The sequence below is a fragment of the Carcharhinus amblyrhynchos genome, chromosome 35, assembly GCF_965287045.1.
Source record: "Carcharhinus amblyrhynchos chromosome 35, sCarAmb.v2.hapA, whole genome shotgun sequence".
Classification (NCBI taxonomy): Eukaryota; Metazoa; Chordata; class Chondrichthyes; order Carcharhiniformes; family Carcharhinidae; genus Carcharhinus; species Carcharhinus amblyrhynchos.
In genome coordinates this window covers 15,413,738-15,432,267 of record NC_137358.1, presented here as the reverse complement: position 1 = coordinate 15,432,267, position 18,530 = coordinate 15,413,738, and the positions used below count along the sequence as shown (strand labels likewise).

Here is an 18,530-nt window from a genome sequence, read left to right as displayed (position 1 = left end):
ATTCAGAGAGGCTGTCAGATTGAGGTGGGAGAATGGGATGGCATTGTGGATCTTACGTAATCCTGTGGACTCCATTCGTGAGGCTGTGTTGACCACATCACCGAATAGACAGTATCGCGGCATCTTGGTCCCCACCACACCTGCTGCACAAGGTCCTGTGACAGACAGAGCCAGGGTAAGAGGAAAATCCGAGAAAGACACAGCACATTAGGAGCCCATTCGGTCCATTGTTGAAATAGCTATCCAATTAGTCTCACTTATGGCATTCAAATGTGGAAATAGCTATTCAATTAGTCCCTTTCCTTACTCACCCGGCAAATCTCTCTTTTCCAAATATATATCTAATTCCATTTCTAATTTGCTTCCGCCCCACAGTACATCCCAGCTCATAACAAAAATTCCTCATCTCCTCGCTGGCTCTTTTCCCAACAGATTTCTATCTCTTGCCCTCTAGTTACAGGCCCTCCTGTTATTGGAACAGTTTCTCCTTAAATCTCCCTTTAACCTTCACTTCTTTAAAGAAAACCAATGTCTCAATCTCTTCATGGAACTGAGTTCCCTCATTGCTGGATCCATTGTAGTAAATCACCTCTGCGTCCACACCAGGGCCTTGCCACCTTCCTTTATGCCCAGATATCCAGGGGTATCGAAGAACCTTCCAGACTGCAGCAACCCCAGCATGTTTCACCCAATTCCCTCTCCACCTGACAGCATCAGGTGTGTGGCTTCTGCTTTGTTACCTGAATGAACACCTATTCGAATCCAGATGGGCAGATCAGGGAGGTGAGGCAGCTCAAATGATCCCATGAAGTTTAGAATATCCAGCGCCATCCGGGCAATGTCAACCGCATGCCTGTTTCCATTCCGCCTTGGCAAACCTGATGCCACCATGTAGGCATCTCCAATAGTCTCCACCTAATCCAAACGAAGAACAGTGTCATTGTGGATATGTGAACACAAGGGTGAGAATGAACTTGGATTTCTAAGATGCCTTTAAACCATCTCAAGATGTCTTAAAGCACTTGACATTCAATTAAGCATTCCATTGCATTGTGGCTCTGTAGGTGTAAGTGGACCAGAGCTTCAGCGCGACCCCAAGTGTGGTCTTGGTCAAGAGCATGCAAATGACAGTTACCCCAATGGCAACAACTCAACTTTGTCAGAGTCAGACCCTCTTGATAGCCCTTTTGTACCTTGTAAACATCGTGATTGTCCAGGATTTGGTCAAAGTTCTTGTACATGTCATTTAACATGTCGACCACCTCCATGGGGGTGCTGAACTTACAGATGGTGGTGAACCCCACTATATCACTGAAGTAGATGGTCACTTCTTCAAAAAGCTCAGCCTCAACCCGACCTGTTGTCTTCAATGATATGACTACCGGCCTAGAATTGAAAGCAAAAGGGAAATGGTCACTTGCTGCTCTACCAGAGGAGAAAAAAAATAGACCAACATCATCAACAACTCATTTAGAAAATATGTTGGATTTTGCACTGTGTAAGAGGAATGAAAATGCTGGAACAGTGATTGATGACTAGCTGGCAAAGCAGAACCTTCGCTCAGTCCACAAGCATAACCCCAATCTTCCTGTCACTGCCATTTTAACTCAGCATCTTGCTCTCATGCCCACATATCCATCCTTGGCCTGCTGCAATGTTATAGTGAAAACCAACGCAAACTGGAAGATCAACATCTCATCTTCCAATTGGGCACGTTATAGCCCTCAGGACTCAACATTGAGTTCAACAACTTTAGACTGTGACCTTTCCCCTCCATCTTAATCTCAGCACCAGGCATATCTAAACATGAGTGACAACCCGGTGAAGCTACAGCACAGGACTAACCAGCTCTGTGTGCTAAACAGTTGAAGCAACAAGCCATAGACAAAGCTAAGAGATCTCACAACCAATGGACCAGATCTATGATCTGCAGTCCTGTCACATTTAGTGGTGAATGGTGATAGACAATTAAACGACTAACTGGAGAAGGAGGCTCCACAAATACTCCCATGCTCAAGACACAAGGCTGAAGCATTTACAACCATTTTCAAGCAGAAACGCTAAGTGGATGATCCACCTCAGCCTCCTCCCCAGCAAAACCAAATGTCAGTCTTCAGCTGATTCAATTCACTCCACATGATATCAAGAAATGGCTGAAAGTGCTGCAAACTGCAAAGGCAATGGGCACTGACGATATTCCAGCAATAGTACTGAAGGCTTGCACTGCGTAACTAGCCAAGCTCTCCCAGTACAGCTACCACTCTGGCATCTAGCTAGCATTGTGGAAATCTGCCCAGCTATATCCTGTCCACAAAAAGCAGGATAAAAGGCCCATCCTGACCAATTATTGCCCCATTAGGTGACTCTCAATCATCGGCAAAGTATGGAAGGTGTTGTCAACAGTGCTATCAAGCGGCACTTACCAAAATCTGCGCACTGAGGCTCATCCTGACCCCATTACAGCATTGATTCAAACATGGATAAAAGAGCTGAACTCAGAGGTGAGGTAGAGTGACTGCCCTCAATGTCAAGGCAGCATTTGACTGAGTGTGGCATCAAGGAGCCCAATCAAAACTGCAGTCAATGAGAATCATGGGGAGATCCCTCCCCTGGTTGGAGCCATACCTAGCACAAAAGGTTGTGGTTGTTGGAGGACATTCAGCCTGGACATCAGCCTAACCCAGGTCATCATTGTAAAAGATCCTCAGGGGAGCATCCTAGGCCCAACCATCTTCAGCTGCTTCATCAATGACCTTCCCTCTGTTAGAAGGTCAGAAGTGGGGATGTTCACTAATGACTACACAATCTTCAACACCATTCACAATTCCCCAGATATTCCATGTCCAAATATAGCAAAATCTGATCCTGGATTCAGGCTTGGACTGACAAGTAACAAGTTACAAGTGCCAGGCAATGACCATTTCCAACAAAAGAAAATCTAACAATTTCTCCTTGACATTCAATGGCAGGCCAGCACTGAACCCAACATCAATTTCCTGGGGAGTGGGGAGTTTCCATTGACCAGAAACTGAACTAGAATAGCCAAGTAAGAGCAGGTCAGAATCTGGGAATCTTGCAGTGACAAACTCACCTCCTAACTCCCCAAAGCCTGTCAACCATCTACAAGGCACAAGTTAAAAGTGTGATGGAATTCTGTCCACTTGCCTGGATGGGTGCAACTCCAATAACAGCCAACAACATCCTGCAGGTTCATCTGTGCTGATGACATTTGTTGTGCCACCCAAGCTTCATCTTTCTGCACTTGACGAAATCCTTAACAATGAGGTTACAAAGTTGATGGAAAACTGCAGCATGTGGCATCTCCCTTTCATTCAATGGATGTGGTTGTCACTGGGGTTTGGGCAGCACTTATTACCCATCTCTATTGCCTTGAGAAGCTGCTGAGCTGCCTTCTTGAACCTCTGCAGTCCATGTGGTGTGGGTACTCATGTTAGGGAAGGAGTTCCACGATCCAGCAACAGTGAAGGAACAGTGATATATTTCCAAGTCAGGGTGGTGAGTGGCTTGGAGGGGAACTTCTGGTGTTCCCAAGTGTGCAGAATTTACAAGATGCAGTGTAGCAATTTACCAAGGCTTCTTCAAAAGCATGTTCTAAACCCGCGACATCCACTATCTAGAAGGACAAGATCCATGGGAACACTGTCAACTGCAAGTTTCCCTCCAGCCCGCACACCATGCCAGCTTGGAAATATGTCAATGTTTCTACACTGTCAGAAGGTCAAAATCTGCAACTCCCTTCCTAACAACACCGTGGATGCATTTACTCTGGATGGACTGCAGAAAGATAGTTTAACTTTTTTAGTGTCACACGTAGACTTCTATTAACACTGCAACACTGCGAAAATCCCCTAGTCACCACACTCCGGCGCCTGCTCGGCTACACCGAGGGAGAATTTAGGACGGTTAATGCACCTAATCAGCACGCCGTTCCGGATTGTGGGAGAAAACTGAAGCACCCAGAGGAAACCCTACACAGACACAGGGAGAATGTCCAGACTCTGCACAGACAGTCACCCACGGCTGGAATCGAACCTGGTTCCCTGGCATTGTGAGGCAGCATTGCTAACCACTATGCCGTCCATTTTAAACACGACCTTCTCCAGGGAAATTGTGCATTAAGTTTTTAAGTTTCAAATTAGGCAATTAAGTTTCCTTTAAGAATATTTTTTTTGGTACAGTGTCCACTTAAGGAGCTGTCAGCAAATTAATAGTTCATTTGTTTACTCATAAGTATCTTAGGGAAGATTTCTAGGACTCTGGCTGTGAATAGGCAGGAGGCAGAATATGCAATTCTTCATTCTGTCAATAGATTAGTGTCCAGTTTTACATTTCACCATCTGACTTAGGATCAAGTTAGACAATCAGGTTGTAAGATGGATAAATCGAGGTAAATGGACAGTATATCAAATAAATTATAGGCAGCCAAATAACTAGCAGGATAGATAGCGAATCAGATAAACATGCAATAATAAAATTGAGCTAAACAAGCGGTAAAGATGACTGAAATACCAGAAAAACAATAGATGGACAAAACCTGTTCTTGCTCACTTAGGCAACAGCATGTAGTTGAGCTGATCCGCCCTGTCACGCTCAGCCTTGTACAGGACTGTTCTCTCCTCCACCAAGTGCTCCAAGTTTTTTGAGTACATCTGGAGTCGGCGGATCAGTGTGTCCATGTAGCTCTTGTCTGTTTCAGTGTAGAATGATCTGTAAAAGATTCAATGGAAACCTGACTACAGCTTCCTCTAACATTTCCATGTCCCTAATCACACTATGTCATTGGCACACTCTCTCAAAGACCTATCCACCATTGTAAAGGTGAGGCGGTGGCCCAGAGATATTGTCACTGGATTAGTAATCCAGAGATCCCCAGGCAAGATCTGGAGACCTGGGTTCATATTTCACCATGACAGATGCTGAAATTTGAATTCAATAAGAAGCTGGAATTGAAAGTCTAATGATGACCATGAAACCATTGTCGTAAAACCACATCTGTTTTCACTATTATGCTTGAGAGAAGGAATTCTGCTGTGCTTATCCAGTTTGGCCGACATGTAACTCTAGCTCCACAACAGTGCGGTTGGCTCCCAAATGCCCTCTGAAATGGCACTTAGGGATGGGCAACAAATGCTGGCCCGAGTAGCAATGCCGACATCCCATAACTGAATAAATAAAAACAAAACAGGCTGAGTGATGGGATCTGGTGCACTGAGATAGAGGAGCTGTGAGTTCCACAGATCAACAGGGAATCTCAAATGGTCTGCTTGGAGATAGTGTGGGTCTACTTCTCAATTATTGATTGCTATCAAGTGGAGGGCAGTTATAGACAGGACACTGTCTCTAAGGGCAGCACCACATAGGGGAATTTTGACCTTTCTTCAATGATACAAAATCCCAACGGTAACGATATCAGCAAGTTCTCTTTCATGGTGCATTATTTCTGTGCAAAGAATAGAAAGGTTGCCTTTTGCTCATTTGATTTGATTTGATTTATTATTGTCACATGCGCCGGTGTACAGTGAAAAGTATTGTTTCTTGCACGCTATACAGACAAAAGAAAGGAGAGAGTGCAAAATGGAGTGTTAAAGTCAAAGCTAGGGTGTAGAGGTCCAAGAGATCCGAGGATAGGTTTATGGATGGAAAGGGATTGGTTTAGGTTAGAGGGTCATTGCTTTTTCAATTGGTCAGCACAACATCGTGGGCCGAAGGGCCTGTTCTGCGCTGTAATGTTCTATGTTCTATTCCCCGAGATTAGGATTGAGCACCAGGGCAGATTTGTGGTGAGAAATACAAAGTGGCATGTCCAGGCCTGAATGCATCACTAAGAACGATTAGCCTTAGAGAGGAGGTGCTTCACTTCAGGAACGCCCTCTTTGCCTCACCTGAGCACCTGAGTCAAGCAGCTGATGAAGAGTAAACTTGGCATGGCCGTCAGATTTGGAGGTGGCAAAATATTACAAGCTGCCTTGTGTAAGTCTGCACCTTGACATGGCGGTTAACACTGCTGCCTCATGATGCCAGGGACCCGGGTTCAATTCCAGCCTTGGGTCACTGTCTGTGTGGAGTTTGCATGTTCTCCCCATGTTTGCGTGGGTTTCCTCTGGGTGCTCTGGTTTCCTCCCACACTCTAAAGATGTGCAGGTTAGGTGGATTGGCCACACTAAATTGTCCTTTGGTGTCCAAAGATGTGTAGGTTGGATGAATTAGGGGTTTTAAGGATCAGGCAGATCAAGGGCAGGGAGTCAGAGTGTGGGCATGGGTAAGACTCTGAGTTGGTGCACACTTAATGGGCGGAATGACCTCCTCCTGCACAGTAGGGATTCTATGGAGTTGCTCTGCCAGACTAAAATAGATATTCAAGATAGCATCTGCTGGTAGCAGAGGTTCATAGAATCCCTATAGTGCAGAAAGAGGCTATTCGGTCCATCAGGTCTTCACCGACCATAATCCCATTCTGGCCCTATTACTGTAACCCCACATATTTACCTTCTAATCCCTCCTGACACTAGGCATAGAAAGTATTCTTTCTGGTTGTATCACAGCTTGGCATGGCTCCTGCTCTGCCCAAGGTCACAAGAAACTACAAAAGACCGTGAATGTAGCCCAGTCCATCACGCAAACCAGCCTCCCATCCATTGACTCTGTCTACACTTCCCGCTGTCTCAGCAAAGCAGCCAGCATAATCAAGGACCCCACTCACCCCAGATATTCTCTCTTCCATATTCTTCCATCGGGAAGAAGATACAAAAGTCTGAGGTCACATACCAACCAATTCAAGAACAGCTTCTTCCCTGCTGCTGTCAGACTTCTGAAAGAACCTACCTTGCATTAAGTTGATCTTTCTCTACACCCTAGCTATGACTGTAACACTACCTTCTGTACTCTTTCCATGTGTGGTCTGGTCTATATAGCACCCAAGAAACAATACTTTTCACTGAATGCTAATACATGTGACAATAATAAATCAAATCAAAATCAATTTAACATGGCCAGTCAACCTAACCCACACATCTTTGGATTCTGGGAGGAAACCGGAGCACCCAGAGGAAACCCACGCAGACACAGGGAGAACATGCAGACTCCGCACAGTCACCCAAGGCCAGAATCGAGCTAGGGTCCCTGGTGCTGTAAAGCAGCAGTGCTAACCACTGTGCCACCAGTTTTGGAACTAAATAGTGGATGGAGTTATTGTACATATCAACCAGCGTTTAATTGAATAGCAACACAGGCTTGAGGAGCTGAATGGTCAAGTCCTAGGTTATGATTTACTTACGGTAATTGATACCTGTAAATTGTTTCAAATGTGATTCTGTGTCTCAGCATCACCATTAGATGCAGTGACCTCTTGCTCCTGCGGTGGGACGGATTCACTGTGTGGGAATACAGGTTTCACACCCTCCCCTCCAACCACGGCACCTTGTGTCCACCAACCTGAATATCTTGCCCAATGTAGCCTCAATTCTCTTAAAATCTGGTCTTTTTTCTGGATCTTCTTCCCAGCAGTTCTTGATCAGCCCATACACCTGGAATCAGAGAGACACAGTTAATCAGACCAGGCAGCAGTGTTAATCAGTTTGTGACATGGGGCTAATCAGACTGGGGCCTGCACTGTGATATGACGCTCTTGCACCTTCAAGCAGCTGTATCCTAAACTATGGTCAATCATTACCTATCTCAACACGATGTGGCGCATTAGTCCTAAGATTTATAGTCAGTCTGGAAGCAGCAGTGGTTGGGGTCAGATGGACATTACATAGTCTCCCAGTTAACTCCTCGTCCTATCTCCAAATGAAGCACCCACACTATCATTTCACCAATACTTTGTGCATGATTTGAATGTTTACATTGAATAAAGAACCGGAACATAACAAGGTGCCAGGACAAAGCATGGGCTTTGAAGACTTCACTGAAAAATAAATAAGTCTCAATCCTTCACATCCAACAAAAGAAAAGTGAAACTGATGTGAAAGTAAAACAATTGTAGCTTTTCTTTGTTCTTTGGGTGATCTAATAGAAGTCTACAAGATTATGAGGGACATGGACAGAGTGGATAGTCAGAAGCCTTTTTTCCCAGGGTGGAAGAGTCAATTAGTAGGGGACGTAGGTTTAAGGTGCGAGGGGCAAGGTTTAAAGGAGGTGTACAAGGCAAGCTTTTTTACACAGAGGGTGGTGGGTGCCTGGAACTTGCTGCCGGGGGCGATAGCAGAAGTAGATACAATAATGAGTTTTAACAGGCATCTGGATAAATACATGAATAGGATGGGAGTAGAGGGATATGGTTCCCAGAAGAATAGGGAGTTTTAGTTCAATCAGGCAGCATGGTGGGTGCAGGCTTGGAGGGCCGAAGGGTCTGTTCCTGTGCTGTAATTTCCTTTGTTCTTTTCTTTGTTTTGTTCAAAAGCCACCATGTGAAAGTGGTTCTGCAACTCTGTAGAAATTCCACACACACCATACCTTTGATCTGGTATCAGACCCCACTCCAGGCATCATCGGGTCCCAATAAGATTGTTCAAAGGTGGGAGAGCTTAAATAGTTAGTATCTATCAGCTCTGAAATTTAAGCAGGGATAGAAATGAAACAATAGACTCAAAGTGCTGCTTTAAGCAGAACTTCACAGGCAGGAGAATTCATTGCTGTTCACTATCCCGGCAGGAGGGCAATACAACGGCATAGTGATTAGCACTGCTGCCTCACAGCACCAGGGACCCGGGTTCAATTCCAGCCTTGGGTGACAGTCTGTGTGGAGTTTGTACATTCTCCATGTGTCTGCATGAGTTTCCTCCGGGTGCTCCAGTTTCCACTCACAGTCCAAAGATGTGCGGGTTAAGTGGATTGGGCATGCTAAATTGTCCCTTAGTGTCACGGGGACTAGCAGGGTAATTGTGTGGAGTAATGGGGATAAGGACTGGGTGGGATTGTTGTCAGTGTAGGCTTGCTGGGCCGAATGGCCTCCTTCTGCACTGTCGCAATTCTAGGAGGTCTGGGGAAGCTAAATACTTCAGACTAAGTAAGAAGAAGAACTTATCAAATAACAGCTCCCAAAGCTATGATAAGAATATAAAAGAGATTTTTCTTCCACTGTTTGCTTTCGCTTTTGAAGTCCTGCAGCCTTTTTTCCAACTAAATCACTGCTTTGTGGGTACAGCCAAGAATCAACCTGGTAAAAATCAGGAACAGCTCAACAGTGCCACCATGACACAAGCAAGGACCTGTGATCAGCTACGGTAGTGGCCATGGAAGGTACTGCAACTCAGGGTTAAATTAACTCTAAAAGAGCTGGGGGAAACTTGAATAGCTGTCAAAAATCCTGCAAAAAGCTAAAAGATGTCCTCAAAATTTCCAACAAACATTTGGAAGACAATGGATCTCCAATTTGAACATACTTGTTCCAACAATGCATTGAGCTAAAAGCAAAATACTGCGGATGCTGGAATCTGAAACAAAAACAGAAAATGCTGGAAAATCTCAGCAGGTCTGACAGCATCTGTGGAGAGAGAATAGAGCCGACTTTTCGAGTCTGGATAACCCTTCATCAGAACCATGTTTTCTGGACCTCAATATTTCTTGAGCCAGATGAACAAGCATTAAAATTAAAATGGCAGTCAGCAATGAATGCTTACATGTCAGGGCTGTCTGATGATCATTGTCACAATGCAGAAAAACACTCAATGGTTAATTATGAATGAAGCTTAATTTCAGAATACTCCACCTAGAATTCATGTCCTTTAGGCAACAAGCAACAGTGATCACTGCTCAACGCATAAGTAGATGCAGAGACAAAGGATATGATTGTAACTTCACAGTGGCAGAACTAGTTGACAGATTAATTAAGCTTGTGATAATGTCTATCCTAATACAAACATTCCAAAAAACATCCCAGACCGACCCAAGATTATACCATGGAATCAGGCTATAAAACGGACATAAGAGGAAGCCATACTCACTCCAAAGATGTATGAGTTAGGTTGATTGGCCACGGTGAATTGACCCTACTGTTAGTGGGATTAACACAGGGTAAATATGTGGGGTTACGGGAATAGGTTAAATATTTGGGGTTACGGGAGTAGGGCCTGGGTGGGATTGTTGTTGGTGCAGACTCAATGGGCTGAATGGCCTCATTCTACACTGTAGGATTCGATGATTCTTAAGATACTATGATTCTGAGGGTAGGCAGAGTCTATGGGAATGCATGACTCACCCACTATTGGTATACTATCCATTGCAGGCAAACCTCGTAAGCATTGCAAGTGGTGGAGTCTTGTACATGCTCCAATAAATTGTTTAGTGTTTAGTGATGCGTGTGGCACCAGAGGACATTGGAAGTGTCTATGCAGGAAGCAAAGGCTAGAACAAGTTCTTCAACATCATGAGATGCCACAACTACAGTCTGTCAGGCACAGTATGCTAAATAACAAAAAGTGTGCACCAAACAGTGTCAGGATCCACAAAGCATCTAGCTAAGCTACTTGGCCAGATAATGAAGAATAAAGATCAAAGAACAAAGAAAAGTACAGCACAGAAACAAGCCCTTTGGCCCTCCAAGCCTGCGCTGATCATGACTAAACTAAAAAAAACTTTTACCCTTACTGAGACCATATCCTTCTATTTTCTCCCTATTCATGTACCTATCCAGATGCCTCTTAAATGTTGCTAACGTGTTCCAGGCACTCAACATTCTCCCCTGCACATCTCCCTTAAACTTTCCCCTTCTCGCCTTGAACCTGTCGCCCCTTGTAATTGACAGTTCCAACCTAGGAAAAAGCCTCTGACTGTCCACCTGTCTATGCCTCTCAATTTTGTAGACCTCTCTCAGGTCTGCCCTCAGCCTCCATCATTCCAGTGAAAACAATCCTAGGTGATTCAACCTCTCCTCACAGCCAATGCCCTCAAGACCAGGCAACATCGCAGTGAACCTTCTTTGCACTCTCTCCAAAGCTTCCATGTCCTTTTGGTAGTGTGGTGACCAGAACTGCATACACTATTCCAAAAGCGGCCTAACCCGGGTTTTATATAGCTAGACGACTAAAAACATCAATACACAAAATGAGCAGACATTCAACATGGTTAACTCCAATGAATGCATTGGCACAGTGGTACCAACAGAAGCCACTGTCCAGATTATATGCCTGCAGATGAAAGGTCAGCAAAACCGGATCTGGCGCAGTAGTTAGCACTGCTGCTTCACAGTGCCAGAGAAATGGGTTCAATTCCAGCTTTGGGTGACTGTGTGGAGTTTGCATATTCTCCTTGTGTTTGTGTGGATTTCCTCTACATGCTCCAGTTTCCTCCCATAGTTCAAAGATGTGCAGGTTAGATGGATTGGCCATGATAAATTGACCCTTAGTGTCAGGGGGATCAGCAGGATAAATACATGGTGTTACAGGGATAGGGCCTGGATGGGATTGTTGTTGGTGCAGTTACGATGGGCCAAATGGCCTCCTTCTGCATGATAAAGATTCTATGATTCTACTGGTGCAGGTGCAAACATCATTCCACTTGGCGCACCAAACCCATGTACCCACTGAAGTGATAAGTGATGATTCAATCTATCACTGCCAAACTGAATTTAACAGCTCAGCAATACCATCCCTAGGATCCATTACACAAGTGCCACTACAAAAACTCACCTTGGTCACCTTGGGTATTTGACGCTGTGGGCACCACAGGTCCAATGATCACAGGCCTGCCAGTGTGCAAGGACTGTCCTTGGGCACCATTCATGGCAACATCAAGACAATGACAAGGACCAGAGACCACAAGAAGCAGCATCATGGGGTGGCACGTTGCACAGTGGTTAGCACTGCTGCCTCACAGCACCGCTGCCTCACAGCACCAGGGACCTGGGTTCGATTCCCGGCTTGGGTCACTGTCTGTGTGGAATCTGCAAGGGTTTCCTCCCACAGTCTGAAAGATGTGCTGTTTAGATGCATTGACCCAAACAGGCACTGGAATGTGGCGACTTGAGGAATTTCAGAGTAACTTCATTGCAGTGTTAATGTAAGCCTTAATTGTGATTAATAAATAAACTTTAACTTCATCAGAAACCCTGCGCTTACACTGCAAGAAAATCACCAACTCTGCAACACTGATCATCAGCCAAGACTGTTTGAACTGAATACATATTCCATTCCAAATCTGCACACTTCATCTCACTGCAGAACAAGCGCAGAACTGGTATTCAGCTGACAAACCTCCTTAGTTATCACTCATTGATACTCCCAGGAGTACAAGATGCATTACTCAATAAACATGGGAAGGTGAACAATGCCCTTGACCAGTTTATAGGTAACAGATTACCCAGCTGTTCGCTGGACAGAAAGTTCAGGTACAAAACCCAACTGATGCACAAGGAATCCAGCAACAAAATCATCACCACCATGTACAGGACCCCCCAATGTTGTATCAAATGGCATGACAGTGTGACAAAACAGGATCAGGGCAATACCACAAGCAGAAACATTGAGTGGGTGGCATACTGGGCGGTACAGTGGTTAGCACTGCTGCCTTACAGCACCAAAGACCCGGGTTCAGTTCCTGGCTTGGGTCACTGTCTGTGCAGAGTCTGCATGTTCTCCCCATGTCTGTGTGGGTTTCCTCCGGATGATCCGGTTTCCTCCCACAGTCGAAAAGATATGCTGGTTAGGTGCACTGTCTGTGCTAAATTCTTCCTCATTGTACCTGAACAGGTGCCAGACTGTGGTGACTAGGGGTTTTTCACAGCAACTTCATTGCAGTGTTAACATAAGCTGACTTGTGTCAGTAATAAATAAACTAGTGGCACAGTGGTTAGTACTGCAGCCTCAAGCATCAGGCACCTGAGTTCAATTCTGGGTAAGATACTCTGTCAGAGTCGGTGCAGACCTGATGAGCTGAATGGCCTCTTCTGCATTGTAGGCATTTTATGGATCCAACTGCATACAGAACAGGACCTAAAGCTCGACACACGAGAAAACCACTCAAACAAGCATTCTGAAAATTTACGGCACCCTCATGCAAAGATCACCATAACTAATTCTGGACATGTAAATTTCTTGCTCTGCATTCAGAATCAAGATTATTTTGTTTAGCTGTCTGTTTCAATAAAGGTAAACCTTTCGTTAAAAAAAGTGGGCTATGATGTGCATGTACCTTTAAGGATCATTTCTTAAAAAACTGTCAATCATTACCTACCCTGACAGGATGTGATGTATTAGTTTTATGACTAATGGTAGAAGTCAGATGCACTACACATAGTCTCCTAGGTAACTCTATCTGTGTATAATCTTATCTTCAAATAAAGAACCCACATTATTGTTTCACAAATCCTTGGGCAGGTTTTTACAGCCTGGCTCAAGCAAGACCGGGATTTCCTGCCTGAGGTCAATGTACATTTCCGTTGTCCACCCCTTGCCTTCTCTGATTCTGCGGGCGGGGGAGTGGAATTCCAGAATATGTGTCTAATTGGTACATTTATACCGAACAGAAAACAGAAAATGCTCTTCCACTGACAGATCTGACACCTGACCAGGTTCATTTCCCAATACCAAATCAAGTACAGCCTCTCCTCTTGTAGGCTTATCCACATACTGTGTCAAGAAACCCTCTTGAACACACCTAACAAATTCCTCCCCATCTAAACCTCTTACCCTAGGGAGATTCCAATCAACATTTGGGAAATTAAAATCTCCCATCACGACAACTCTATTATTATTACACGTTTCTAGGATCTGCTTCCCAATCTGCTCCTCAACATCCCTGTTACTATCGGGTGGCCTATAGAAAACACCCAGTAAAGTTATTGACCCCTTCCTGTTCCTAACCTCCAAGCACAGAGACTGCATAGACAATCCCTCCATAGTGTCACAGCTGCAGAAAAGATGGACACCATCTCTGATCAACAGTGCCACTCCCCCACCTCTTTTGCCTCCCTCCCTGTCCCTTCTGAAACATCTGAAACCCGGCACTTGCAGTAACCAGTCCTGTCCCTGAGTCATCCAAGTCTCTGTAATGGCCACCACATCACATTTCCAAGTAGTGATCCACGCTCTAAGCTCATCTATTTTGTTTACAACACTCCTTGCGTTAAAATAGACACATCTCAAACCTTCGGTCTGAGGTTTTAGACCTCTGAGGTTTGAGAATTTAGCATGGCTAATCAATCTAACGAGTATCTTTGGACTGTGAGAGGAAAACAGAGCACCTGGAAGAAACCCACGCTGACATGGGGAGAATGTGCAAACTCCACAGAGATAATCACTGAGGCCAGAACTGAACCCAGGTTCCTGGCACTGTGAGGCAGCAGTACCAACCACTGTGCCACCAATCAGTCTGGGACACGGGATTATTCAGGCCAGATCCTGAAAGTTAATCAGACCAGGATATGGGTTAATCAGTCTGGTTACGGGATTAACCAGACCAGGTCATGGGAGTAATCAGGCCAAGACACAGGGTGAGTTGGACTGGAACTAGGGCATGGAGGATAAATCAGATGTGATCTGAGGTTTATTAGATTTGGAACCAGAAAGAGAAAAGGTTAATTATAACTGTTCTGATCTCAGTTACCTCTAATTCTTTGTCATTAGCCATCTTCAGTTGGAGATCAGGTCGAAACAGTTCATTCTCATTCGCTAACTTCACTCTCTTTAACTTCTCTAGAGAAACAGTAAAGAAAAGCTCCATTTAGCAACAGGTAAAGTGTCAATGATTGACAGAATCAATAAAAACATTGCTCCAACGGTTTCAAGTTATCACATTTGAATATATAGTTGAGAAGCAAATTAAGTTGTAAGAATCTCAGACTATCAGTTGATTGCGACATTGAGACAGGAGAGGGCTGGTCAGCTCAATGTTTAGGTTTAACCAACAGATTGAACTAGAACAGATACACAGAGGGCTCTCAAACTTCAATCTTTGCAATTCATCTCCTGCTGCCCTTTCTATTCCTCTCAGTCTCTCCCCATCCCTTCTGTTCTTTCCATTTCTCTTTATCCCCTTGCGTTTTTTTTCTCACTCTCATCTGTCTTACTGTCCCCCTCTCTTTCCCACCATCCTTCTTAGTCCATATCTTTCTCCCTATTCCTCTTTCACACACACACGCCCTCTTTCTCTCTCTATTTGTTCCACTCTCATCTCATCCCTCTCTCACTCAATCGCTCTCTCTCTTTCATCCAGTTCCGACCTGTCTCTCATTACATCACTCTCTGCCTCTCACTCCTTCTTTTATCCTCTCTCTCTCGCTCCCATTCATAGAAACATATATCCACATTATGCTGCATTTGCCATGCAAATGCCCACACACTCAGCCTGTCCAAATCATGCTGAAGCATCTCTGCATCCTCCCCACAGCTCACCCTCCCACTCAACTTTGTATCATCAGCAAATTTGGAGATAATACGTTCAACTTCCTGTTCCAAATCATTAATATATAATGTGAACAGCTGGGGTCTTAGCAAAAATCACTGCAGAACCTCACTAGTCACTGACTGCCAATCGGAAAAAGACCCATTTATTCCTCCCTGCCCCTCCCTTACTGTATGTCTTGATCTCACCTTTTTGTTTTTCTCTAACTTTCTCTTTCTTCAACCCTCTCTGTCTGTCATTCTCTGTCCACCCTTTTCTTTCTCTCCCTGGATTTCTCTGTCTCTCTCTCCCCCCACCCCTCTCTTCCTTGGATATTCACAACTCAGAATTTAGGTTCTGATGTTTGCTTTACTGCTGGTGAACAGATTAAAACCTAAACAAAACATGCCACCAAACACACGGGTGGAAGCATTGCAAAATACCTCAGCTCTAAATCAGTTTTTCACAGTTTGGGTTCTTGCTTGGAGCTCCCTTTCATAGAATCCCCATAGAACAAAAGGAGCCCATTCAACCTATCAAGTTTGCATCGAACACAATTCCACCCAGGCCTTATTCACGTGACCCTGCATATTTACCCTGCCAATCCCCCCGCCACTAAGGGTTTGATTTAATTTGATTTGATTTATTATTGTCACATGTATTACTATACAGTGAAAAGTATTGTTTTTTGTGCGCTATACAGACATAGAGAAGGAAAGGAGAGGGTGCAGAATGTAGTGTTACAGTCATAGTTAAGGTGTAGAGAAAGATCAACTTAATGGAAGGTAAGTCCATTCAAAAGTCTGACAGCAGCGGGAAAGAAGCTGTTTTTAAGTTGGTTCGTACGTGACCACAGATTTTTGTATCTTTTTTCTGAAGGAAGAAGATGGAAGAGAGAATGCCCGGGGCGCATGGGGTCCTTAATTATGCTGGCTGCTTTGCCGAGGCAGCAGGAAGTGTAGACAGAGTCAATGGATGGGAGGCTGGTGTACATGATGGATTGGGACAATTTAGCCTGGCCAATTCACCTAACCCGCACATCTTTGAAGTGTGGGAGGAAACCAGAGCACGCAGAGGAAACCCATGCAGACTTGGGGAGAACGTGCAGACTCCGCACAGACAGTGACCCAAGCTGGGAATCGAACCTGGGTCCCTGGCGCTGTGAGGCAGCAGTGCTAACCATTGCGCCACCAACTCTTTATTGCTGTTTTAATGTACAATCGTGCTGCAAAGAAATGCTGAGTCTTATTTGTGGTTGTTTGTTCATTGAGAACAAAGAACAAAGAGAACAAAGAACAACACAGCACGGGAAACAGGCCCTTCGGCCCAACGAGCCCGCGCCGCCGTCCTACTGTCTCAGTGACCTATTCATGATTTTAGTCTACGCCTAACGTGCGAGGATCAGGGAGGTCCAATTTAGGGACAATTTAGTACCCAATCAATCAGCCTAAAAGCACATCTTTGGGGGATGTGGGAGGAAACCGGAGCACCCGGAAGAAACCCACGCAACCACGGGGAGAACGTGCAAACTCCCACAGACACAGGCCCAAATCCATGTGTCCGCACAGCAACAGAGATAGTCTCTGAGCTGTCATGTTGCCCTCGAGATGGTCCAGTTTAAGCACACTAACGACATGAAGCAATAGGCAACTCCCGAAGCAACGTCCAAGAGCAGCCCTCTACAACCTGCCGCATGCATGCCCCTTGCTGGACTTAAATGCCTGTGGAGACAAAAAAATTCATTATTAAACAGGCAAAGACTAACATCCCTGAGGCAAAACGTATTCCCAAGCCTACAATGTTTAGTAAGGCCTACTATATCCCCCTATATGTAGCCCGCTCATATGGCTGTCTAAGTGACTCTTAAACAACCCTAGCGTGCCTGCTTCCACCACCTTACTCGGCAGTGCATTCCACACCCCCACTACCCTTTGCGTGAAAAACTGCCCTCTAATATTTGTCTTATACCTAGCCCCCCTCACCCTAAGCCCGTGACCCCTCGTTCTATCCATTTCTAATAGCGGAAAAAGCTTACCACCATTTACTCTATCTATCCCCTTCATAATCTTATAAACCTCTATTAGATCCCCCCTCAGCCGACGTCTCTCAAGGGAAAACAGCCCAAGTTCATTCAATCTTTCCTCGTAAGACAGCCCTTCCATACCAGGCAACATCCTGGTAAATCTCCTCTGCACTCTCTCCAGGATCTCTACATCCTTCCGGTAGTACGGCGACCAGAACTGGACGCAGTACTCCAAGTGAGGCCTAACCAACGTTCTATACAACTGCAACATCAGACTCCTACTCTTATATTCTATACCTCTTCCTATGAAGGCTAACATACCATACGCTTTCCTCATCACATTCTGCACCTGCACCGACACCTTCAGGGACTTGTGCACTTGCACCCCCAGGTCTCTCTGCGTATCTATACTCCGGATAGTTCTACCTTTTATCGTATAACTCCCCTCCACATTATTCCGGCCAAAGTGCATCACCTCGCATTTCTCCGGATTAAATTCCATTTGCCATCTATCTGCCCAATCTACCAGCCTGTCTATGTCCTGTTGCATTGCCAGGCACTGCTCCTCAGTACCCGCCAATCCAACCATCTTAGTGTCATCAGCAAATTTGCTGATCACACCACCTACCCCCTCTTCCAAGTCATTAATATATACCACAAATAGAAGAGGTCCAAGTACCGAGCCCTGCGGCACACCACTGGTGACAGGCCTCCAATTGGAAAAGGAGCCTTCCACTACTACTCGCTGTCTCCTCCTCCCAAGCCAGTTCTCCACCCATCTACATACCTGGCCTTGTATCCCATGAGCCTTCACCTTTTCTATCAGCCTACCATGAGGGACCTTGTCAAACGCCTTACTGAAATCCATATAGACAACATCAACGGCTTGTCCTTCGTCAACCGTTTTTGTCACCTCTTCAAAAAATTCCACTAGATTCGTAAGGCACGACCTCCCTGTAACAAAGCCATGCTGCGTTTCCCTGATCAGATTGCAGCGCTCCAGATGTTCATACATCCTATCCTTGAGGATCCTCTCCATTAGCTTGCCTATAACTGAAGTCAAGCTCACCGGCCTATAATTCCCTGGGTTATCCCTCTGACCCTTCTTAAACAACGGTACTACATTTGCAATGCGCCAATCCTCTGGGACCTCACCTGTGTCCAAAGA

The 18,530-nt window shown here is 45.1% G+C and overlaps 1 protein-coding gene across 2 annotated transcripts in view; it reads right to left on the bottom strand.

The window, feature by feature from the left end:
* LOC145361565 (guanylyl cyclase C-like) overlaps positions 1-18,530 on the bottom strand; it is a 126,698-nt gene that overhangs the window by 9,609 nt on the left and 98,559 nt on the right. For both annotated transcript variants that reach the window (XM_080217398.1, XM_080217397.1), the window contains exons 19-24: positions 14,563-14,651; positions 7,453-7,544; positions 4,570-4,728; positions 1,194-1,386; positions 741-915; positions 57-155 (exon numbers count right to left, since the gene is read on the bottom strand). In XM_080217398.1, the coding sequence (XP_080073524.1) occupies positions 57-155; positions 741-915; positions 1,194-1,386; positions 4,570-4,728; positions 7,453-7,544; positions 14,563-14,651 (807 nt within the window). The remainder of the gene's footprint in view (positions 1-56; positions 156-740; positions 916-1,193; positions 1,387-4,569; positions 4,729-7,452; positions 7,545-14,562; positions 14,652-18,530) is intronic.